This window comes from Engystomops pustulosus, chromosome 7 (genome assembly GCF_040894005.1).
Source record: "Engystomops pustulosus chromosome 7, aEngPut4.maternal, whole genome shotgun sequence".
NCBI classification, from domain to species: domain Eukaryota; kingdom Metazoa; phylum Chordata; class Amphibia; order Anura; family Leptodactylidae; genus Engystomops; species Engystomops pustulosus.
In genome coordinates this window covers 20,646,532-20,673,487 of record NC_092417.1, presented here as the reverse complement: position 1 = coordinate 20,673,487, position 26,956 = coordinate 20,646,532, and the positions used below count along the sequence as shown (strand labels likewise).

At 43.5% G+C, this 26,956-nt stretch overlaps 1 protein-coding gene across 1 annotated transcript in view; it reads right to left on the bottom strand.

Annotated features, from left to right (window-relative positions):
* The window catches only part of LOC140070077 (SLAM family member 5-like), a 39,030-nt gene extending 12,931 nt beyond the window's left edge, over nt 1–26,099 (bottom strand). Inside the window, exons 1-4 of the mRNA XM_072116409.1 lie at nt 26,009–26,099; nt 13,433–13,747; nt 11,642–11,914; nt 10,997–11,128 (exon numbers count right to left, since the gene is read on the bottom strand). Of these exons, the coding sequence (XP_071972510.1) occupies nt 10,997–11,128; nt 11,642–11,914; nt 13,433–13,747; nt 26,009–26,093 (805 nt within the window). The 5' untranslated portion in view covers nt 26,094–26,099. The remainder of the gene's footprint in view (nt 1–10,996; nt 11,129–11,641; nt 11,915–13,432; nt 13,748–26,008) is intronic.
* Between the last annotated feature and the right edge of the window lie 857 nt (nt 26,100–26,956).

The window sequence follows — 26,956 nt, the reverse complement described above, 5'->3', positions numbered from 1 at the left end:
TACTGGCTGTACTTACTTCTCCCCTTCTTAATTGACAGTTTCTGTAAGAGGGACCGGATCTCCTCCTTGACGTCCTCCCACCAGTCAGCCATGTTGTCATAAAAATCCACTCTGTCCAGTTGGTGCAGCAAAAAAGATGAAATGTATTCCTGGACAGAAATATCATCTAACAGACTAGAATTTAGTCTCCATAGTCCTCTTCCAACATCAGGATACTTAGAGGAACCCAAACAAAAATATAAGGCAAAGTGATCCGAATATGGGACATTCCTTTCCATTCTCTCACTGATGGCTTCAGTAGGACTTACCAGAGCGAGATCTATCCTGCTGCTGCGTCCTGCACAGGTGTAGGTGAACTTTGGACTCCTACCACCCTGTACAAAAACATCAGACAGGCCAGCCTGCTGAATAATACTGTTAAGGACCTTACAGTCTCTGGTAAGAGGCCTACTGTTCCTGTCCCTGGTGGTAGTGGTGGCATTAAAGTCCCCGGCCATGATGACAGGAATTGATGTGAACAGATAAGGCTTTACATCGTTAAAAAGCTGAGTCCTTTCGGTCACTGTCTGTGGGCCATAGATGTTAATGAGCCGGAGTCTTCTGCCTCTGATGGTGACCTCTAGCAGCAGGCACCGTCCCATCGATATCTCAGTGAGTCTGTGGACGGTGACATCATGGGTGTTAAACAAGATGGAGACCCCGGCATAAGGCTCCACAGCCAGCGACCAAAAGGAAGGACCAGACTGCCAATCTCTCTCCGCCTCTCGCATGAGACCCAAGGTGTTTAAACGGGTCTCCTGTAAGAAAAACACATCGGCATTGAGATATCTTAGATGATCATACACAACATGTCTGGTCCTTCTAGCCCTAATACTGTTTACATTACTGGTGATCACAGTAAGATGGAAGTCTGCCATTAGAAAAAGAAGAAGAAAGACCATCCCCATCATCATAAGTCAGAGTCAGAGTTATCTTCCTGACTACCGGTTTCCATATCCCATACTGACTGAGACTCGGCATGAAGGGGTTTCCTTTTTGTGGGAGGATCCCCCCCTGGATCATCATCATACTCCTCCATCATGCGCTTCAGTTCTCTCTCTATTTCCTCCTCTCCATCTGACTCGGACAGTACGCTGTACCTATTTGTGGTTACAGTAACATCAGCCTGACTCTGCATTTTCATTTTAGAGGGTTTTTGGACGGTGGTCCACGCACTCTCGGGTTTTCTGGTGCTCTTATCCTTCTTCCTCTTTTTAACACTATGATTTCCCCCAGTGGTCGGTGTCAGTTCGGGGGAAGGGACAGGCACTGGCTGCTCTATAGGCTGCTCCACTACCTCCATGTCTCCCTCTGTGTTACCTGTCCCTGGATGGTCCGGGGTAGCACCACTAATATCTGGGGTCTCTGGCACAGTACACACTGACCCTGACAATAGGGCCTCCTCCTCCTGCTCCTCTTCTGGTACATCTGCCCCTTCCATTAGGTCTTCATCGGGGAGGTCCCTACAGATGTTGTGCCAGGCTTCAGGACAGTCTCTGTGGGGGTGACCGATTTGACCACAAAGGTTGCATCTGATGGTCTGGCAGTTGGCGCTCACATGGCCGAGGTCCCCGCACAGGGTGCACTTCACTGTGGTGCAGTTACTTGCCACGTGACCTGATCTCCCACACCTAAAGCATAGCCTGGGCTGACCGACATAGAAACACACACCCTTCTCTCTGCCAATAAAGAAGGAGTTGGGGAGGTGATGGGTGATGTTCTGGTTCTGATGTAATTTAACCAGGACCCTCCACCCCCCGGTCCAGATCCCATCCTCATCCCTGGTCTTGGTCATGTCTGACATGAGGGTGCAATGTCTCTTGAGCCATATGATGATATCTTGAGGGGGGACAGACTCGTTCCAGAACATTATGGTGACAATCGCTGTATCTAGTTTGGAGATGGGAATGAAACTAAACTTGTTCCACCCCTCAGTATCTCTATAACGGGGTTGTTGAGCCCAGAAACGGTCCAGATTAGACATCAGCTTGAAGCTAATGTCATACCCCTGTCTGTCAGGCAGATTTATTACGGCCAGGATGTCGGCTGGCTGGAAACCCATCTGGGTGCATAACATATCCCTCACCACGTGCCTCCTGTCAGGCAGATCCTCCTTAGCCCCTCTATGCCTAAACCTGACAACGTTCCTCCTCTTGAAAGCCTGGCCGGTGTAATGGGTGCTAGAGGAGAAAAATGGGGAACCCCGACTCCATGCATTCCCTGATGACTGACCCCTGTCCTGCTGTAGGGGATGTGTGGGCCGGGGACCATCAGTAGTAGGGGGCTGCTGACCACCCGGACCATGGGGCTCTGCTGTCTGTGGTGTAACTAAGGGGGGGAACTCTTCAGCCGTAGATTGACCCGCTCCCTCCGCAACAACATCAGGGCCCTCTGTGTCTCCAGTTTCCATATACTGCACCTGAGATGCCTGCTCAGCTAGGACATTATCCACAGAGACATCAGCAATTTCAGACACTTCAGTAACAGAAATATCAGCAATTTCAGACATATCAGCAACACTATTAAGAGCATTAAGCTCCTGCAGATCACAGTCCTGAATGTCCTGCTCACATACACCCCTCACCACACAGTTCTGTGTAAATACATCCTGAGGTGCTACAGAGTTACCTTCTGGTGGGAGTCCAGAGTCCTCCTGAAGTGCACTGCCACCTGGGACTTGTGGTGCCTCCTCCACTTCACTGCTGTTATCAGGTAATAGTCCACGGACAGCTGGAACTTGCAGTGCCTCTCCAGAGGTTGCTGGGACTTGTGGTACCTCACCAGTGGTTGCTGGGACTTGTGGTGCCTCACCAGCGGTTGCTGGGACGTGTGGTGCATCACCAGCGGTTGCTGGGACATGTGGTGCCTCACCAGCGGTTGCTGGGACGTGTGGTGCATCACCAGCGGTTGCTGGGACGTGTGGTGCATCACCAGCGGTTGCTGGGACGTGTGGTGCATCACCAGCGGTTGCTGGGACGTGTGGTGCATCACCAGTGGTTGCTGGGACTTGTGGTGCATCACCATGGGTTGCTGGGATGTGTGGTGCATCACTGGGAGCTGTTGCAGGACTTGGCTGTTGCTGTCTTTTCTTATACACGACTCCCTCCTCAAAAGGCAGAGTAGCTGGTTGCAGTATGGGTCTCACATGGGGCTGCGGGGTCTCACACCTGGATGATGAGGCCTGGTCTCTCTCAAACCTTTGTTGGTTCCTGTATGTCTCTCCCACTGGTCCCATCTGCTCAATGGTGGCCTCCATCTCCTGCACAACGTCAGCCAGTTGTTTGGCCAGTGAGTCCAGCTTCTTGTCTAGCAGGACCTGCTTCCCTGGGTTTGCTGCCCTCAGTTTGTAAGTGCAGTCTATCTGTTTCTGCAGGTGAAGTTTCTGGATTTTGAGTGTCTCCATCTTCCTCACCAGTCCTGGGATCTGTCTGGCCAGCTGGAGCTCAGGTGATGGGGCTGCAGTTTGCTGCTAGGGTGCTGTTTGCTTGCAGGCCTGGATCCTGTAGCCACACTACCACCGCTCTTTCCTGGCCCCTGAGATTTTGGCACAGAGTCCTGGGACTTCTGGTGTTTTGCGGTCGCTGTAACTGCACTGGGGTCACAAACTGCTAATGGGCGATTGAGCCCCGGATGTTTTGCAGACACAACATTAGTGGTACCTCTAGATGTTCCTTCCTGGCCGCCTTTGGTCTCCTTTCCAGCTTGCAGGCCCCCAGACCTTGTGCGCTCCGCTGGTAACATAACTCGCTGCTGCAGGTTCTCCTGGATGGTCTGTCTCTCCAGCGATGTCCTTCTCTGCCTGCCCGGGGTGGAGGTGGATTGTCCACCTGAGGCCTGGGATGGAGGCTGCTGCACACTCTGCATGTTTCTTGCTCTTGGACTTTCCAACAGCTTACTTTTACTTTCAGTCATACCTAGCTTCACCAGGTTCTTACATGTTCCTACTTCCACACCGACTGTCCTTCCATTACTGGAACTTGCACTGCTGCCACTGCTGCTTCCTTCCATAAAGACTTTAGGATTTACATCCCTTTCTTTAGCTGGCTGGTTGCTGTTTGCCAGATTAGGCCTTGGAGCCTGGGCCTTGCTTGGGGAGCTTCCCCACCCAGGGTGGCCCCGCCCTGGGCTATCTCCAGACATGCAGAGGTCTCAGGAGCTCAAACCACGCACAACCTCACCTCTAGGAGGCAGGATTATAGTAGTTATATTCTTGTACATAGGGGGCAGTATTATAGTAGTTATATTCTTGTACATAGGGGGCAGTATTATAGTAGTTATATTCTTGTACATAGGGGGAAGTATTATAGTAGTTATATTCTAGCACATAGGAGGCAGTATTATAGTAGTTATATTCCTTTACATAGGGGGCAGTATTATAATAGTTATATTCTTGTACATAGGGGGCAGTATTATAGTAGTTATATTCCTGTACATAGGGAGCAGTATTATAGTAGTTATATTCTTGTACATAGGGGGCAGTATTATAGTAGTTATATTCTTGTACATAGGGGGCAGTATTATAGTAGTTATATTCTTGTACATAGGGGGCAGTATTATAGTAGTTATATTCTTGTACATAGGGGGCAGTATTATAGTAGTTATATTCCTGTACATAGGGGGCAGTATTATAGTAGTTATATTCCTGTACATAGGGGGCAGTATTATAGTAGTTATATTCTTGTACATAGGGGCAGTATTATAGTAGTTATATTCTTGTACATAGGGGGCAGTATTATAGTAGTTATATTCTTGTACATAGGGGGCAGTATTATAGTAGTTATATTCTTGTACATAGGGGGCAGTATTATAGTAGTTATATTCTTGTACATAGGGGGCAGTATTATAGTAGTTATATTCTTGTACATAGGGGGCAGTATTATAGTAGTTATATTCCTGTACATAGGGGGCAGTATTATAGTAGTTATATTCTTGTACATAGGGGGCAGTATTATAGTAGTTATATTCCTGTACATAGGGGGCAGTATTATAGTAGTTATATTCTTGTACATATGGGCAGTATTATAATAGTTATATTCTTGTACATAGGGGCAGTATTATAATAGTTATATTCCTGTACATAGGGGGCAGTATTATGGTAGTTATATTCTTGTACATAGGGGGCGGTATTATAGTAGTTATATTCTTGTACATAGGGGGCAGTATTATAATAGTTATATTCTTGTACATAGGGGGCAGTATTATAATAGTTATATTCTTATACATAGGGGGCTGTAATATTATAGTAGTTATATTCTTGTACATAGGGGGCGGTATTATAGTAGTTATATTCTTGTACATAGGGGGCAGTATTATATTAGTTATATTCCTGAACATAGTAGGCAGTATTATAGTAGTTATATTCCTGTACATAGGGGCAGTATTATAGTAGATATATTCTTGTACATAGGGGGGGAGTATTATAGTAGCTATATTCTTGTACATAGGGGGCAGTATTATAGTAGTTATATTCTTGTACATAGGGGGCAGTATTATAGTAGTTATATTCTTGTACATAGGGGGCAGTATTATAGTAGTTATATTCTTGTACATAGGGGGAAGTATTATAGTAGTTATATTCTAGCACATAGGAGGCAGTATTATAGTAGTTATATTCCTTTACATAGGGGGCAGTATTATAATAGTTATATTCTTGTACATAGGGGCAGTATTATAGGAGTTATATTCCTGTACATAGGGGGCAGTATTATAATAGTTATATTCTTGTACATAGGGGGCAGTATTATATTAGTTATATTCTTGTACATAGGGGCAGTATTATAGTAGTTATATTCCTGTACATAGGGGGCAGTATTATAGTAGTTATATTCTTGTACATAGGGGCAGTATTATAGTAGTTATATTCTTGTACACAGGGGGCAGTATTATAGTAGTTATATTCCTGTACATAGGGGGCAGTATTATAGTAGTTATATTCTTGTACATAGGGGGCAGTATTATAGTAGTTATGTTCCTGTACATAGGGGGCAGTATTATAGTAGTTATATTCTTGTACATAGGAGGCAGTATTATAGTAGTTATATTCTTGTACATAGGGGCAGTATTATAGTAGTTATAATCCTGTACATAGGGGGCAGTATTATAGTAGTTATATTCTTGTACATAGGGGGCAGTATTATAGTAGTTATATTCTTGTACATAGGGGGCAGTATTATAGTAGTTATATTCTTGTACATAGGGGGCAGTATTATAGTAGTTATATTCCTGTACATAGGGGGCAGTATTATAGTAGTTATATTCTTGTACATAGGGGGCAGTATTATAGTAGTTATATTCTTGTACATAGGGGACAGTATTATAGTAGTTATATTCTTGTACATAGGAGGCAGTATTATAGTAGTTATATTCTTGTACATAGGGGGCAGTATTATAGTAGTTATGTTCCTGTACATAGGGTGCAGTATTATAGTAGTTATATTCTTGCACATAGGGGGCAGTATTATAGTAGTTATATTCTTGTACATAGGGGCAGTATTATAGTGGTTATATTCTTGTACATAGGGGTAGTATACACTTTGAATTTTTCTTCTAGACCCCCTGGTTGCAGAGATATCATTCCCAGTTTCTGACCATTGTAATTTGTGTTTGGTCAGAGAGGAGGGGCTGGGGCTTGAGGCGTGTGTTATGCTAATCTTCTCTCATACTGTCCAATTAGTGGCAGGCAATGTCAGAGAAGCTATTATGAATATTGAGCTGTGATTTTTTTTTTCCCTATTCATCTAAAGACTGTGTTCACACACATTCTGCTAATACTCTGTTGACATTGCGTGTAAATAATCACAGTGTTTCACCAGTTTTGCTGGTGGTTATAAACGCAATGTCAACAGAATATTAGAATGTGTGTGAACATAGCCTTTAGATGAACATAGAGAAATTACAGCTCATTACTGACAATGTGAGAGAAGATTAGCATAACACATGCCCCCAGCTCCTCCTCTCTGACCAAACACAGATTATAATGGTCAGATATCGGGACTAATAACTCTGCAACCGTGGGTTCCTTTAACCGGTTAAGGCCAGTTTATAACCAGACTAGATGTTTAGAATCTGACATGTGTCACAATAATTGGTTATAACTCCGGAACGCTTTAACATATCCCGGTGATTTTGAGATAGTTTTCTCGTGACACAGTGGGGCAAATTTATCAAGTTGTCTGACAGTCAGAATATTTCCAGTTGCCCATGGCAACCAATCACAGCACAGCTTTCATTTTATTAGTGCTCATGAATATTTTAAAGGGGAGCTCTAATAGATTACCATGGGCACCTAGAAATATTCTGACTTTCAGACAGTTTGATAAATCTGCCCCATTGTACTTCATGTTAGTTGTAAAATTTAAGTGATAAGTTTTTTGTTTCGTGCTGAAAAAAATTTAAATTTGTCAAAAGTTTGTAAAAATTCTCAATTTTCCAGGTTTGAAATGTTCTGCATTCCAGAAAGGAAATAAAACTACCTAGCATTTACAGAATGTGGCTTTATGTTGGGATGATATTTTATGTGTCCTCTCCTTTTTCTCATCATCAGATGAGATTTTTTTATTTTCATGAAAATCCCCAAAACTCACATTTTGAGGGACAACTCAGCTTCCAAGTGACTTTGAAAAACCTAAATAACAGTAAAACCCATAAAATTTCCCCACTATAGAAACTTCACACCTCAACGTATGTAAAACAACTTCTATTGAGGCTATTAACCCTTTAAGTGCTTCACATGGGTTCAAACAATATGGACCTGCGATTTAGAAACGTTTGAATTTTTTTTGGAAAATACATTCATTTAGGTCCAAACTGACCGTTTCAGAATAAATTAAATGATGAAACGCACTGCAACGCTTGATGCCCAATTCCTCCCGAGTGTACTGATACCCCATATGTGGTGGTAACCGCTGTACGGGCGCACGGCCGCATATAGAATGAAAGCAGCGTTATTCACAGCAGATTTGTATTGTCACATTGGGGGTCATTTACTAAGGGCCCGAATCACGTTTTTCCGACGGGTTACCCGAATTTTACCATTTTTTACATGGTATATTATACTGCATCACGACAGGTGCCGAACCGTGAATGAAGACCAAATTATGTATTGAAGTGGTATTGAATTGTATATATTCGTATTTACTGATGCTTTGGCAACTTTAAATACTATGTCTATGTATTCTGTAGTTTAACCCCTTAAGGACGCAGCCATTTTGTAGCTTAAGGCTCAGCCCGATTTTTTGGATTCTGACTTGCTTCGCTTTATATGGTTATAACTTTTGAACACTGTTACTTATCAAAACGATTCTGAGATTGTTTTTTCCCCACATGTTGTACTTCATTTTAGTGGTAAATTTTGGCTGATAAGTTTTGCGTTTATTTACAAAAAAAAGAAAATATGATAAATTTTTTGAAAAATTAGCAATTTTCGAAATTCTAAATCATTGCGTTTTCAGGCAGATAGATTTACCACCTAAATAAGTTGCTGAATAACATTTCCCATTTGTCTACTTTACATTTTCACCATTTTTGAAATGTCTGGATAATTTATTTTGATGTCACGCGGCTTACAAATCAAATATCGCTTTTCCGGATTTTCAGAATTGACTATTTTGGGGATAAATACAGTTTTGAATGAAATTTTACATATTTAGCATCAAAACCCCCTATATAATCTACCCATTTTCAAATCTGCACCCCTCAAGCTATCAGAAACAGCTTTTACGAAGATTGTTAACCCCTTGAGATCTTCATAGTAATTGAATCAAAATGGAGGTGAAATTTAGAATGGTCATACTGTTCCCTTATACGTTCATTTAGCACTAAAATTTACACATTTCCAAAATATAAATAGAGAAAACCCACCATACAATTTGTTCTGCAATTTCTCCTGAGTGCAAAGACCCCCCATATGTGGCTGTGACTTGTTTTATGGGCGCACAGCGAAACGCAGAAGGGAAGGAGCACCCTGCAGCTGCCAGGATTTTAGTTTCCTCATTGGCCCCTTTTGAAGGCTATAAAATTTTCGCTTTTCCGTTATTGGGGCCATGTGATGGCATTTTTTTTGCGGGATGAGATGCTTTTTCCATTGTTACCATTTTTGGGTTGGTATCACCTATTGTTAAAAATTTAGGAACTTTTTTTGAGGGCAGGAGTAGAAAAGCATCAATTCTGTACTGGATTTTTTACTTCTTTTTTTTTTGGCGTTCACCGTATAGCCTAATAATCCTGTTATCTTTATTCTATGGGTCGATACGATTACGGGGATACCAGACATGAATATTTTTTCTTACGTTTTACTAAATTTGTCAAACAAAACCCTAATGTGGGGAAAAATCTATCATTTATGTATTGCCGTCTTCCAAGTGGCATAACATTGTTACTTTTTTGGCTATGGAGCTGGTTGATGGCTTGTTTTTTGCGGGACATGTTGTACTTTGCACCAGTATCATGTCGGAGTACACATGGTTTTTTGATCGCATTTTATAGCATTTTTTGTGGGATTGAAAAGGTAAAAATCATAATTTTTGGAGGGTTTATAACAGTTTTTTTTTACGGCGTTTATCGTGGGGGTTCAATAATGATTTACTTTTATTCTACGGGTTGTTACGGACGCGGGGATACTATATATGTGGGGTTTGTGTTATGATTTAGACTTTTTTTTTGAGTTATATGTCTCTTTATATGTTTTGGGGATTTTTCGGCATTTTTAGTGATTTATGACTTTATTTTTTTATTGAATAACTTTTTTTTTACTTTTTCACTTTTATACCATGGGATATGAACAAGCAATCATCTGATTGCATATGTATAGGCAGAGTATTGCAGAGTATTATCAGTGTCAGCCTATACACTTGCATAGGCTGGCACTGTGCCAGTAAGATGACGTCACAGACGCCATCTTACCGGCAATTCTTGCAAGTAACTCTGGGGTCCAGATCGGACCCCAGAGTTGCTATAGCAGCGATCGGCGCCCCCCGAAAACTGTTCGGGGGGGGGCGATCGTGGGGGAAAGACCCCCCAGATGCTTGTTAGATGCCGCGGTCGCGATCGCGGGTGTTACACTGGGATGCCGGCTATTAGTTATAGCCGGCACCCCGTGTTTCCCGATGCCGGTTCGGCTCTGATCCATAAGCGCCGCCACTGAGCGCTAAGTCACTGCGCTCCGTGGCGGATATATCCGCCACGGAGCGTGAAGGGGTTAAATTTTGCTTGAATATAGGAAAAAAATTTGAAAAAAAAAAAAGAACACTGGGGGGTCCGATCCATGGGGAACACACTAAAACATGACCGCAGCGTGTAAGGGGTTAAAGACCCGGGATGTGAGTTTTTCCGATCCCAGGTGTGTGGTGCATGGTCTGGGCTGTAACGTCACAGCCCGACACCGACACTTGCAGGACCCGATGTCCCGAAACCTCCTTCTGACGCGCCACCGTAGAAAGGCAATGCGTCAGAAGAAGTACTCTTAATGACTGCCGTAAAAACACTATACGGCGGTCATTAAGTAGTTAAGCCCTAGGTTCCCTTTGAATTATTTGACACAATGGGACACATTTTCTTACCCAGCGCATTGTCGGACGAGGATTTGGGTCTGCCATGATTTACTAAGATCATACGCCCGAGTTCCTACAGGTGTCGCTGCTGCGGCGGGGTCCGCCGGAGTTCACCTGCTTCTTCCCGGTGCATGTAAGTGCTGATCTTGTGACACAAATTCCACGTTTGTCTCGAATCCAATTGGATAGTCCGATGGCCACGCCCCCCGGTCACGTGCAAGCCAACGCCAATGCGCCACAATCTGATCGCGTGTGCCAAAAACCCGGGGCAATTCGGCGCAAAACAGAAATATTCGGGAAAACTGTCGAAAGTGTGGCGTTCGGACCCTTAGTAAATGAGCCCCAATGTGTAATGGTCCTGTCCTGTTAGATGATCGGACATATATTATCTCTCCTCGGGATGGACCTACCTTGTCCACGTCTGTTGGAAATTCTTTTTTTCAAAGTCCATATCAACGCCACTGTCACCGCCACAACCACCATCACTGCTAAAAACGCAATAATTCCTGCTGAGATTTCATGGTTTCGTTTTGGCACCTCCTCTATAATGACAAAAACCGAGAGGAAACATGAGATTATAACATGCTCTATCTTTCGGCGTGTGTGCGGCCGTGTCCCGCTGTTTTCTATGGAGGGAGGAGGGGTCACCTCCTCCTCACCTCCAGCACACGGCGGTATACCCGCACGGCGAGCATACCGTGTGTGAATGTACCCTAAGATTGTCGGAAATTTCACTAAAAGTGCTCTGCCGGTGTGACAGATTAATTAAAAACGTGCACCAGAAATCATGAATGTGGCGCTTCCCTGCACTGGCCCGACAGAGTTCACCAACTTTCTTGTGGTGCACTTTTAACATAGGGTGTGCGACACACTTTGCATGATAAATCTGGCGCACGGTCCGACAAATCGCCGGAACACCCCCTAATTTGAGTCGCATGGAGGCTAGCGCAGCTGCGCCACAAAAGGGTCAGGTGCAACACTACTTAGTTTCTGGTTACGACAATTCATTTTAAGACTTTTTTTTATAATGTGTTTTTGATTTTTTTCATTGTTACCTTCGCCATCTTGGATACGGGTAGAGATGTTCTTCTGATCAGCCGGGTTATGGGCCGTACACATGATTTCCATGTCCAGTTGGTTGACTGGCACCATCATCCAGATTGTGCCCCCCGTATCATTCAGATTTTGATACTCCTTGTCCCCACGTCTGTATTTCCAGGTATAGGAGATGTCTGATCTATTTGATGGGACAGAACACTGGAGAGTAACATTATACTGATCCCCGATTCTCTTCACTTGATGTTTGACATCTGGGATCGGGACCGGATCTGAAACCAGAGAGAAATCTTGTTAATTTAAAGTGTAACGATCTATAGCAGTGATGGAGAACCTTTTAGAGACCGAGTGCCCAAACTACAACAAAGACCCGCTTATTTATCGCAAAGCGCCAACACAAAAATGTAATTTGTGATTTATACTTCCTTCTCTGTCACAGTTTTCATTGATACCAACACCTGAGGACACCAATAAAGCAGAAAATAGTCCCAGGTAGAGCTGTCACTTTAAAATAGCTCTGCGCACAGCAAGTCCTGGGCTGTCTGGGACTGCAGGAAGATACCTGGAGTCATCTCTGGTGATGGCCTGAGTGCCCACAGAAAGGGCTCTGAGTGCCACCTCTGGCACCAGTGCCATAGGTTAGCCATCACTGATCTATAGCTATCCCTGATTTCATATTACCTAAAGGGCGACCCAACAGGTTCAGAAATAGTTCTAGTGTTTGGACACACAGATTAACAGAATTTTAACTTGTGTTCTTCCTGTGTTCCTCAAAGGTTATTATTGTTAGATTCGGGTGTTTCTCCTCAAGGGGGACCGAGGAGCCAAATTCAGGATGACCACGAGCTTGTAGAGAATTTGTAGAGGAATTGGTTCCTCCGGTGGAAACACGTAGCGTGGTTTACTGCCTATGTACAATCTTTCTCTTGCTTGACCTATAATGACTACTACATCTTATCCTGTTTCCTTTTGATAGTCAACTATAACAATCCTGAGGCTCCTCCGAGAGGTAGAATAGGTTCGTTTTGGTTCTATGTTGTAGTACTAAGGTCTCCTTGGAAAACATACTTCCCAGAATTCAATAGTGGTGCACCTATGGCTCTAAGTCTCCACATGGTGGCCTTAATTGGCAATCTCTCGATAAGGAGAACACCTACTGCAGTGGTGGCAAACCTATGGCACGGGTGCCAGAGGTGGCACTCAGAGCCCTTTCTGTGGGCACTCAGGCCATTGTCCCCAATTTCACCAAACAGGACCAAATCTTCCTGCAGTCCCAAGCAACTTAAGGGATGCTGCTCTCATCACTATTTTAAAGCAACATTTCATTGGCTGAAACGGCTGGAAAAGTGAGAAGGTGTTGAAAGAACTGCATTGTCTTTGGAGGTCATCCTGCTGGACCCACCATTCTTCCTGGAGAGAAGCTACAATGATGGTCTGAATTTATTTGCCCACCTTCTTTCAACTGTATTGGTGGCCTTAGGAGAGCCAATACGATTGGATGATGTTGAAGAACAGGTAGCAATAAGTTACGGCTGGAAATGCCATGTTGGCACGTCATGGTAAATAAGAAGACTTTGGTTGTAGTTTGGGCACTTGGTCTCTAAAAGGTTCACCATCACTGACCTACTGTCTGAGCCTAAGGTCTACTGAGGTATATACTGCACTGAGGTACTGCAGGGTCCCTCCTGGATTATATCATCAGTAGTATTCGCACCACCTGAATAGTTTTTTAAAATTTGTCTTCAATTTAACATCTATTCTCAATAATCATAATTATAAGTGATACATACCATACACTGTAACGTTATATAACACAGGAGGAAGTATTGTACCATCCAGCAGAGCAGCTTCAGCCTTATAGACTCCGCTATCGTTCTTAGACACATTTGGGATCTTCAAGGTTCTCCCTCCGTCTTCCTCCATATATCTGTCGCTCAGTTTGTCACTGAGGCGGCCATTTTGAACCTTGGCAAGTAGAACTTCACTCACATCTGTGGTTTTATGATACCACATGACTTCAATTACATTGGGTGATATAAAAGATGCCTCCAAAGTGATGGAGGAGTTTGAAAGTCCAGATATGTTTCTATAACTTGAAGCTTGTCCTAAAATAAGAAATAATAAAGAGAAATAGTAGTAAATTTTCATTAACATCAAGTCGTAGGTCTATGCAGTCTCCAAGTCATGGGGTCTCCATGCTCTGCTCTATCATTGTACTTGTCATGTGATGTTGCCGTAACAATGCCAAAAAATCATATTTATGTCCAAACAGTAGCAAACAATTCTGTATAACCCAAATCACAGTCCAGAATTATACATTTTAAACCCAATGATATAGAGGTGCGAATAACTTGGCACCAGCTATAAAATGGTGACCATGTGATAATATCCGGCTGCCACAACCACGGACCAATGTAGAAGAAGCAGAATACTGACTGGTACATATCTGTAGAAGATCAGCTCATGCTAAAGAGTGGGCCACCCCATGCGTCACCTCAACCATAGCATGACAGGATAGGAGTAGTAGTACTGTGCTGTGCCCATATATACAGGATAGGAGTAGTAGTACTGTGCTGTGCCCATATATACAGGATAGAAGGAGTAGTACTGTGCTGTGCCCATATATACAGGATAGGAGTAGTAGTACTGTGCTGTGCCCATATATAGAGGATAGGAGTAGTAGTACTGTGCTGTGCCCATATATACAGGATAGGAGTAGTAGTAGTGTACTGTGCCCATATATAGAGGATAGGAGTAGTAGTACTGTGCTGTGCCCATATATAGAGGATAGGAGTAGTAGTACTGTACTGTGCCCATATATACAGGATAGGAGTAGTAGTACTGTACTGTGCCCATATATACAGGATAGGAGCAGTAGTACTGTACTGTGCCCATATATACAGGATAGGAGTAGTAGTACTGTGCTGTGCCCATATATACAGGATAGGAGTAGTAGTACTGTACTGTGCCCATATATACAGGATAGGAGTAGTAGTACTGTACTTTGCCCATATATACAGGATAGGAGTAGTAGTACTGTGCTGTGCCCATATATACAGGATAGGAGTAGTAGTACTGTACTGTGCCCATATATACAGGATAGGAGTAGTAGTACTGTACTGTGTTCATATATACAGGATAGGAGTAGTAGTACTGTACTGTGCCCATATATACAGGATAGGAGTAGTAGTACTGTGCTGTGCCCATATATACAGGATAGGAGTAGTAGTACTGTGCTGTGCCCATATATAGAGGATAGGAGTAGTAGTACTGTGCTGTGCCCATATATACAGGATAGGAGTAGTAGTACTGTACTGTGCCCATATATACAGGATAGGAGTAGTAGTAGTGTACTGTGCCCATATATAGAGGATAGGAGTAGTAGTACTGTGCTGTGCCCATATATACAGGATAGGAGTAGTAGTACTGTACTGTGCCCATATATACAGGATAGGAGTAGTAGTACTGTACTGTGCCCATATATACAGGATAGGAGCAGTAGTACTGTACTGTGCCCATATATACAGGATAGGAGTAGTAGTACTGTGCTGTGCCCATATATACAGGATAGGAGTAGTAGTACTGTACTGTGCCCATATATACAGGATAGGAGTAGTAGTACTGTACTTTGCCCATATATACAGGATAGGAGTAGTAGTACTGTGCTGTGCCCATATATACAGGATAGGAGTAGTAGTACTGTACTGTGCCCATATATACAGGATAGGAGTAGTAGTAGTGTACTGTGCCCATATATACAGGATAGGAGTAGTAGTAGTGTACTGTGCCCATATATACAGGATAGGAGTAGTAGTACTGTACTGTGCCCATATATACAGGATAGGAGTAGTAGTACTGTACTGTGCCCATATATACAGGATAGGAGTAGTAGTACTGTACTGTGTTCATATATACAGGATAGGAGTAGTAGTACTGTACTGTGCCCATATATACAGGATAGGAGTAGTAGTACTGTGCTGTGCCCATATATACAGGATAGGAGTAGTAGTACTGTACTGTGCCCATATATACAGGATAGGAGTAGTAGTAGTGTACTGTGCCCATATATACAGGATAGGAGTAGTAGTACTGTACTGTGCCCATATATACAGGATAGGAGTAGTAGTAGTGTACTGTGCCCATATATACAGGATAGGAGTAGTAGTACTGTACTGTGCCCATATATACAGGATAGGAGTAGTAGTACTGTACTGTGTTCATATATACAGGATAGGAGTAGTAGTACTGTACTGTGCCCATATATACAGGATAGGAGTAGTAGTACTGTGCTGTGCCTATATATACAGGATAGGAGTAGTAGCACTGTGCTGTGCCCATATATACAGGATAGGAGTAGTAGTACTGTACTGTGCCCATATATACAGGATAGGAGTAGTAGTACTGTACTGTGCCCATATATACAGGATAGGAGTAGTAGTACTGTACTGTGCCCATATATACAGGATAGGAGTAGTAGTACTGTGCTGTGCCCATATATACAGGATAGGAGTAGTAGTACTGTGCTGTGCCCATATATACAGGATAGGAGTAGTAGTACTGTACTGTGCCCATATATACAGGATAGGAGTAGTAGTACTGTGCTGTGCCCATATATACAGGATAGGAGTAGTAGTACTGTACTGTGTCCATATATACAGGATAGGAGTAGTAGTACTGTACTGTGCCCATATATACAGGATAGGAGTAGTAGTAGTGTACTGTGCCCATATATACAGGATAGGAGTAGTAGTACTGTACTGTGTTCATATATACAGGATAGGAGTAGTAGTACTGTACTGTGCCCATATATACAGGATCGGAGTAGTAGTACTGTACTGTGTTCATATATACAGGATAGGAGTAGTAGTACTGTGCTGTGTCCATATATACAGGATAGGAGTAGTAGTACTGTACTGTGCCCATATATACAGGATAGGAGTAGTAGTACTGTACTGTGCCCATATATACAGGATAGGAGTAGTAGTACTGTACTGTGCCCATATATACAGGATAGGAGTAGTAGTACTGTACTGTGCCCATATATACAGGATAGGAGTAGTAGTACTGTACTGTGCCCATATATACAGGATAGGAGTAGTAGTACTGTACTGTGCCCATATATACAGGATAGGAGTAGTAGTAGTGTACTGTGCCCATATATACAGGATAGGAGTAGTAGTACTGTACTGTGCCCATATATACAGGATAGGAGCAGTAGTACTGTACTGTGCCCATATATACAGGATAGGAGTAGTAGTACTGTACTGTGCCCATATATACAAGATAGGAGTAGTAGTACTGTACTGTGTTCATATATACAGGATAGGAGTAGTAGTACTGTACTTTGCCCATATATACAGGATAGGAGTAGTAGTACTGTACTGTGTTCATATATACAGGATAGGAGTAGTAGTACTGTACTGTGCCCATATATACAGGATAGGAGTAGTATAACTGTGCTGTGCCCATATATACAGGATAGGAGTAGTAGTACTGTACTGTGCCCATATATACAGGATAGGAGTAGTAGTACTGTACTGTGCCCATATATACAGGATAGGAGTAGTAGTACTGTACTGTGCCCATATATACAGGATAGGAGTAGTAGTAGTGTACTGTGCCCATATATAAAGGATAGGAGTAGTAGTACTGTACTGTGCCCATATATACAGGATAGGAGTAGTAGTACTGTACTGTGTTCATATATACAGGATAGGAGTAGTAGTACTGTACTGTGCCCATATATACAGGATAGGAGTAGTAGTACTGTGCTGTGCCCATATATACAGGATAGGAGCAGTAGTACTGTACTGTGCCCATATATACAGGATAGGAGTAGTAGTACTGTACTGTGTTCATATATACAGGATAGGAGTAGTAGTACTGTACTGTGCCCATATATACAGGATAGGAGTAGTAGTACTGTGCTGTGCCCATATATACAGGATAGGAGTAGTAGTACTGTACTGTGCCCATATATACAGGATAGGAGTACTAGTACTGTGCTGTGCCCATATATACAGGATAGGGAGTAGTAGTACCGTGCTGTGCCCAAATATACAGGATAGGAGTAGTAGTACTGTACTGTGCCCATATATACAGGATAGGAGTAGTAGTACTGTACTGTGTTCATATATACAGGATAGGAGTAGTAGTACTGTACTGTGCCCATATATACAGGATAGGAGTAGTAGTACTGTGCTGTGCCCATATATACAGGATAGGAGTAGTAGTACTGTACTGTGCCCATATATACAGGATAGGAGTAGTAGTACTGTACTGTGCCCATATATACAGGATAGGAGTAGTAGTACTGTACTGTGCCCATATATACAGGATAGGAGTAGTAGTAGTGTACTGTGCCCATATATACAGGATAGGAGTAGTAGTACTGTACTGTGTTCATATATACAGGATAGGAGTAGTAGTACTGTACTGTGCCCATATATACAGGATCGGAGTAGTAGTACTGTACTGTGTTCATATATACAGGATAGGAGTAGTAGTACTGTACTGTGCCCATATATACAGGATAGGAGTAGTAGTACTGTGCTGTGTCCATATATACAGGATAGGAGTAGTAGTACTGTACTGTGCCCATATATACAGGATAGGAGTAGTAGTACTGTACTGTGCCCATATATACAGGATAGGAGTAGTAGTACTGTACTGTGCCCGTATATACAGGATAGGAGTAGTAGTACTGTACTGTGCCCATATATACAGGATAGGAGTAGTAGTACTGTACTGTGCCCATATATACAGGATAGGAGTAGTAGTACTGTACTGTGCCCATATATACAGGATAGGAGTAGTAGTAGTGTACTGTGCCCATATATACAGGATAGGAGTAGTAGTACTGTACTGTGCCCATATATACAGGATAGGAGCAGTAGTACTGTACTGTGCCCATATATACAGGATAGGAGTAGTAGTACTGTACTGTGCCCATATATACAAGATAGGAGTAGTAGTACTGTACTGTGTTCATATATACAGGATAGGAGTAGTAGTACTGTACTTTGCCCATATATACAGGATAGGAGTAGTAGTACTGTACTGTGTTCATATATACAGGATAGGAGTAGTAGTACTGTACTGTGCCCATATATACAGGATAGGAGTAGTATAACTGTGCTGTGCCCATATATACAGGATAGGAGTAGTAGTACTGTGCTGTGCCCATATATACAGGATAGGAGTAGTAGTACTGTACTGTGCCCATATATACAGGATAGGAGTAGTAGTAGTGTACTGTGCCCATATATACAGGATAGGAGTAGTAGTAGTGTACTGTGCCCATATATACAGGATAGGAGTAGTAGTACTGTACTGTGCCCATATATACAGGATAGGAGTAGTAGTAGTGTACTGTGCCCATATATAGAGGATAGGAGTAGTAGTACTGTGCTGTGCCCATATATACAGGATAGGAGTAGTAGTACTGTACTTTGCCCATATATACTGGATAGGAGTAGTAGTACTGTGCTGTGCCCATATATACAGGATAGGAGTAGTAGTACTGTACTGTGCCCATATATACAGGATAGGAGTAGTAGTAGTGTACTGTGCCCATATATACAGGATAGGAGTAGTAGTAGTGTACTGTGCCCATATATACAGGATAGGAGTAGTAGTACTGTACTGTGCCCATATATACAGGATAGGAGTAGTAGTACTGTACTGTGCCCATATATACAGGATAGGAGTAGTAGTACTGTACTGTGCCCATATATACAGGATAGGAGTAGTAGTACTGTACTGTGTTCATATATACAGGATAGGAGTAGTAGTACTGTACTGTGCCCATATATACAGGATAGGAGTAGTAGTACTGTGCTGTGCCCATATATACAGGATAGGAGTAGTAGTACTGTACTGTGCCCATATATACAGGATAGGAGTAGTAGTAGTGTACTGTGCCCATATATACAGGATAGGAGTAGTAGTACTGTACTGTGCCCATATATACAGGATAGGAGTAGTAGTAGTGTACTGTGCCCATATATACAGGATAGGAGTAGTAGTACTGTACTGTGTTCATATATACAGGATAGGAGTAGTAGTACTGTACTGTGCCCATATATACAGGATAGGAGTAGTAGTACTGTGCTGTGCCTATATATACAGGATAGGAGTAGTAGTACTGTGCTGTGCCCATATATACAGGATAGGAGTAGTAGTACTGTACTGTGCCCATATATACAGGATAGGAGTAGTAGTAGTGTACTGTGCCCATATATACAGGATAGGAGTAGTAGTACTGTACTGTGCCCATATATACAGGATAGGAGTAGTAGTACTGTACTGTGCCCATATATACAGGATAGGAGTAGTAGTACTGTACTGTGTTCATATATACAGGATAGGAGTAGTAGTACTGTACTGTGCCCATATATACAGGATAGGAGTAGTAGTACTGTGCTGTGCCTATATATACAGGATAGGAGTAGTAGCACTGTGCTGTGCCCATATATACAGGATAGGAGTAGTAGTACTGTACTGTGCCCATATATACAGGATAGGAGTAGTAGTACTGTACTGTGCCCATATATACAGGATAGGAGTAGTAGTACTGTACTGTGCCCATATATACAGGATAGGAGTAGTAGTACTGTGCTGTGCCCATATATACAGGATAGGAGTAGTAGTACTGTGCTGTGCCCATATATACAGGATAGGAGTAGTAGTACTGTACTGTGCCCATATATACAGGATAGGAGTAGTAGTACTGTGCTGTGCCCATATATACAGGATAGGAGTAGTAGTACTGTACTGTGTCCATATATACAGGATAGGAGTAGTAGTACTGTACTGTGCCCATATATACAGGATAGGAGTAGTAGTAGTGTACTGTGCCCATATATACAGGATAGGAGTAGTAGTACTGTACTGTGTTCATATATACAGGATAGGAGTAGTAGTACTGTACTGTGCCCATATATACAGGATCGGAGTAGTAGTACTGTACTGTGTTCATATATACAGGATAGGAGTAGTAGTACTGTACTGTGCCCATATATACAGGATAGGAGTAGTAGTACTGTGCTGTGTCCATATATACAGGATAGGAGTAGTAGTACTGTACTGTGCCCATATATACAGGATAGGAGTAATAGTACTGTACTGTGCCCATATATACAGGATAGGAGTAGTAGTACTGTACTGTGCCCATATATACAGGATAGGAGTAGTAGTACTGTACTGTGCCCATATATACAGGATAGGAGTAGTAGTACTGTACTGTGCCCATATATACAGGATAGGAGTAGTAGTACTGTACTGTGCCCATATATACAGGATAGGAGTAGTAGTAGTGTACTGTGCCCATATATACAGGATAGGAGTAGTAGTACTGTACTGTGCCCATATATACAGGATAGGAGCAGTAGTACTGTACTGTGCCCATATATACAGGATAGGAGTAGTAGTACTGTACTGTGCCCATATATACAAGATAGGAGTAGTAGTACTGTACTGTGTTCATATATACAGGATAGGAGTAGTAGTACTGTACTTTGCCCATATATACAGGATAGGAGTAGTAGTACTGTACTGTGTTCATATATACAGGATAGGAGTAGTAGTACTGTACTGTGCCCATATATACAGGATAGGAGTAGTAGTACTGTGCTGTGCCCATATATACAGGATAGGAGTAGTAGTACTGTGCTGTGCCCATATATACAGAATAGGAGTAGTAGTACTGTACTGTGCCCATATATACAGGATAGGAGTAGTAGTACTGTACTGTGCCCATATATACAGGATAGGAGTAGTAGTACTGTGCTATGCTCATATATACAGGATAGGAGTAGTAGTACTGTACTGTGCCCATATATACAGGATAGGAGTAGTATAACTGTGCTGTGCCCATATATACAGGATAGGAGTAGTAGTACTGTACTGTGCCCATATATACAGGATAGGAGTAGTAGTACTGTACTGTGCCCATATATACAGGATAGGAGTAGTAGTACTGTACTGTGCCCATATATACAGGATAGGAGTAGTAGTAGTGTACTGTGCCCATATATAAAGGATAGGAGTAGTAGTACTGTACTGTGCCCATATATACAGGATAGGAGTAGTAGTACTGTACTGTGTTCATATATACAGGATAGGAGTAGTAGTACTGTACTGTGCCCATATATACAGGATAGGAGTAGTAGTACTGTGCTGTGCCCATATATACAGGATAGGAGCAGTAGTACTGTACTGTGCCCATATATACAGGATAGGAGTAGTAGTACTGTACTGTGTTCATATATACAGGATAGGAGTAGTAGTACTGTACTGTGCCCATATATACAGGATAGGAGTAGTAGTACTGTGCTGTGCCCATATATACAGGATAGGAGTAGTAGTACTGTACTGTGCCCATATATACAGGATAGGAGTACTAGTACTGTGCTGTGCCCATATATACAGGATAGGAGTAGTAGTACCGTGCTGTGCCCAAATATACAGGATAGGAGTAGTAGTACTGTACTGTGCCCATATATACAGGATAGGAGTAGTAGTACTGTACTGTGTTCATATATACAGGATAGGAGTAGTAGTACTGTACTGTGCCCATATATACAGGATAGGAGTAGTAGTACTGTGCTGTGCCCATATATACAGGATAGGAGTAGTAGTACTGTACTGTGCCCATATATACAGGATAGGAGTAGTAGTACTGTACTGTGCCCATATATACAGGATAGGAGTAGTAGTACTGTACTGTGCCCATATATACAGGATAGGAGTAGTAGTACTGTACTGTGTTCATATATACAGGATAGGAGTAGTAGTACTGTACTGTGCCCATATATACAGGATAGGAGTAGTAGTACTGTACTGTGCCCATATATACAGGATAGGAGTAGTAGTACTGTACTGTGCCCATATATACAGGATAGGAGTAGTAGTACTGTACTGTGTTCATATATACAGGATAGGAGTAGTAGTACTGTACTGTGCCCATATATACAGGATAGGAGTAGTAGTACTGTGCTGTGCCCATATATACAGGATAGGAGCAGTAGTACTGTACTGTGCCCATATATACAGGATAGGAGTAGTAGTACTGTACTGTGTTCATATATACAGGATAGGAGTAGTAGTACTGTACTGTGCCCATATATACAGGATAGGAGTAGTAGTACTGTGCTGTGCCCATATATACAGGATAGGAGTAGTAGTACTGTACTGTGCCCATATATACAGGATAGGAGTAGTAGTACTGTGATGTGCCCATATATACAGGATAGGAGTAGTAGTACTGTACTGTGCCCATATATACAGGATAGGAGTACTAGTACTGTGCTGTGCCCATATATACAGGATAGGAGTAGTAGTACCGTGCTGTGCCCAAATATACAGGATAGGAGTAGTAGTACTGTACTGTGCCCATATATACAGGATAGGAGTAGTAGTACTGTACTGTGTTCATATATACAGGATAGGAGTAGTAGTACTGTACTGTGCCCATATATACAGGATAGGAGTAGTAGTACTGTGCTGTGCCCATATATACAGGATAGGAGTAGTAGTACTGTACTGTGCCCATATATACAGGATAGGAGTACTAGTACTGTACTGTGCCCATATATACAGGATAGGAGTAGTAGTACTGTACTGTGCCCATATATACAGGATAGGAGTAGTAGTACTGTACTGTGCCCATATATACAGGATAGGAGTAGTAGTACTGTGCTGTGCCCATATATACAGGATATGAGTAGTAGTATTGTGCTGTGCCCATATATACAGGATAGGAGTACTAGTACTGTGCTGTGCCCATATATACAGGATAGGAGTAGTAGTACCGTGCTGTGCCCAAATATACAGGATAGGAGTAGTAGTACTGTGCTGTGCACATATATACAGGATAGGAGTAGTAGTACTGTGCTGTGTCCATATATACAGGATAGGAGTAGTAGTACTGTGCTGTGCCCATATATACAGGATAGGAATAGTAGTACTGTGCTGTGCCCATATATACAGGATAGGAGTACTAGTACTGTGCTGTGCCCATATATACAGGATAGGAGTAGTAGTACTATGCTGTGCCCATATATACAGCAGAAGGCTGGAGGACAGGAGGCCACAGGAGGAGGCTGGAGGACAGCGGGCCACAGGAGGAGGCCAGAGGTCAGGAGGATGGAGAACAGGAGACTACAGGAAGAAGCTGAAGGACAGGAGGTTACATCAGGAGGAAGCTGAAGGACAAGAGGTCAGAAGGACAGGACACGAGGCCGCTCGAGGACAGGGGTCCATAGGAGATAGACAGGAGGCTGAAGGACAGAAGGCTACATGAGGAGCCTGGAGGACAGGGGGCCACAGAAGGAGGTTGGAGGTCATGGGGCCACCGAAGGAGGCTGGAGGACAGGAGGCCACAGAAGGAGGCTGGAGGACAGGAGGAGGCTGGAGGACAGGAGGCTACAGGAGGAGGCTGGAGGACAGGAGGAGGCTGGAGGACAGGAGGCTACAGGAGGACAGGAGGCTACAGGAGGAGGCTGGAGGACAGGAGGAGGCTGGAGGACAGGAGGCTACAGGAGGAGGCTGGAGGACAGGAGGCTACAGGAGGACAGGAGGCTACAGGAGGAGGCTGGAGGACAGGAGGAGGCTGGAGGACAGGAGGCTACAGGAGGAGGCTGGAGGACAGGAGGAGGCTGGAGGACAGGAGGCTGCAATATGAGGGTGGATGGAGGAGAAGAGGCTACAGGAGGAGGATAGAGGACAAGAGGCTACAGGACGAGGCTGGAGGGCAGGGGACCACAATATGAGGGCCGATGGAGTGCAGGAGGCTACAGAAGGAGGCTGGAGGACAGGAGGCCACAATATGAGGGAGGACAGGAGGTTGGAGGACAGGAGTAGGATGGAGGACAGGCGGCTACAGGTGGAGGATGGAGGACAGGAGGCTGGAGGACAGGAGGCCACAGTATGAGGGTGGATGGAGGATACAGTGGAAATTATATTATGCTTGTGGGTGGGGGAAGAGGGCGTGGGACTTTTTTCCCCTCTTTCTCTCACCCAAAAGTTGGGAGGTATGTGTCCATTTTGCATCTGTCTATCCATTTCCTATAATCTGAGATTAGAGTAAAAGGAGGGGGGGGGGGAAGGAGGGGGGGGTAGCATTTCGGGTCATGGTGGAGTTGCAGCGTCTAGCCCCGGAGCTGGATGGTAGTCTAGAAGGAGTACAGTATGTAGATAAGGATAATAGGGTACGGGGGTGAATGGATTGACGCGCTACCACCAGAGTAAGATAATGAGAGTTTTATTGATATTTTTGACAACGCGTTTCAACAGCGTATCGGTGTCTTCATCAGGTCAGAGACTGCAGGAGGGGAGGGTCCTGCAAGAGGGGTGGCAGAGGTAGATCTCTGGCCGGCGACCAAACCTCACAAACCCCTCCTCAGCCAGAAACAGGGTCTTCATTAATCTGGCGCCCCCTGCACTGCTGGGGAAGTGGGCACAATTTGTTTTTTTGGTTCACTTTGTTCATACAGAATTGTGGCGCGCGTCAATGATAAATGTGGCGCACGATCCTACTAAGCAGTGACTCACCCCTTTAATTGCACATTTTTCTGTCTTGCTGGACCCAGAGCAGCCGCGACACAAAACTGGCGCAGACACTTCATAAATACAAGTACGAGATCTAAAGACGTTCTGTCTAGTGTAAAGTTAGACAGAAAATTGGTGCAAACGTTTTTATAAATCTGCCACAATATATCTATCTATTTATCTATAATCTTCTATCTATCTTTCTTCTGTCATCTACTCATCTGTTTGTAATCTCTCTCCTATCTATCACCCATCAATCATCTATAATCTATAAATCTGTCTATCTATTGAAATAAAATTCAATCTATGTCCAAACAGAAAAAATCCCATATTACAGATTGGAACCTGCAAAGTGTTATTATTGTGCAGGGATAAAGGAGCCTCGTACTGACTGTGACTGCTCATAAAATAGTTTTATTTTGGGGCTCCACTTATAGTTTTGCCCAGGGCCCCGCCTGTCTAAAACCGGCCCTGCCTTATAATTCCCATCACTGCACCCCCTTCCCCTCGTCTTCACACCTCAATAGCTTCTATCACCATTTCATCCTAACGTCCTGAATCCAGACCACAAGGAGTTAATAGATAGCAGCTGCGTCCTGCGCTGTCTATATGTGTACATTATGCGTACAGCGGGTGACGTCACGGGGAGGAAGTTAGAAGGAAAGTTCGGCCAAAGTAAAGCAGTGAGGAGGGGGGTGTACCGGGAGGAATCCTGCAGGAATATTACCCCGTACCGTAGTATATACAGAACCGACGCGCAGTACACAGGGCCCCTGTAATACACGTGCGGAGGCTACACAGACCCTATCACTCACCGTAAGCAAGAAGCGTGAAGAAGACCATGAGGGACCCGGCAGACATTGTGAGAGATTTCTGCAAGACATTCAATGACCGCGCCATCTTTGAAATAATCACATACGTCACTGTACACGTGTGTTACAGGCCCCGCCCTATAGATGCCCATAACATCTGTGCTTCACACGGACAGCGGAGACAAGACTGTCACTACAGAGCAGTGTGGGAGGAAACCAGAGGACTCAGGGGAAACCACCCAAACACAGGGAGAACATACACACTCCATTCACATGTACTTGGCCAGATTCCAGCCCAGGACCGGATGTGATATTACCGGAGCAGATAGTGATGTATGAGAGTGTAGACAGAGCCGTATACTCATTGGGGCACATTTACTTAACCGGTCACTGACGCGTTCCCTGATCCGGAATTTCAGATGATAATGAACTGTGCCGTGATTCACTAAGATTGTGCGCCCGATATCCTGCATGTGTCGCTTCCCCGCTCAGGTCCGACGGAGTTCACCTTCTTCTAAGTGCATTGTCTTGCGACACAAATTGAAAGTTAAATCCCGCGCTCAGTCCGAATTTTGAATCTCAGTCCGACAGCACGACCCGTGAAAGTCGGCGATTGTGCCAAAATCCGATTGCGTGTGACACAATCCCCTTCGAAATACCCGTCCCAGCCGTGACATCCCCCGAAAACGTCGGAATATCAGACAAAACTGCGTTCCGCTGACCCTTAGTAAATGAGCCCCATTGAGAGCACGGCCACAAAATGCTACACACGACCCTGCAGTTTCTTCAGACAGATATAGGGGGGAGTATAAGTTGTGCAGAAGAGGACATCGTCTTCTCTGGTCACCTGTAAAGGCTATTTCTGTGAGAATAGTCTGGCAGTCACAAGGCTCGGACCACAGGCTCGGACTGGGTCACCAGTGTATTGGTACAAACACAGATGGGTCCCAA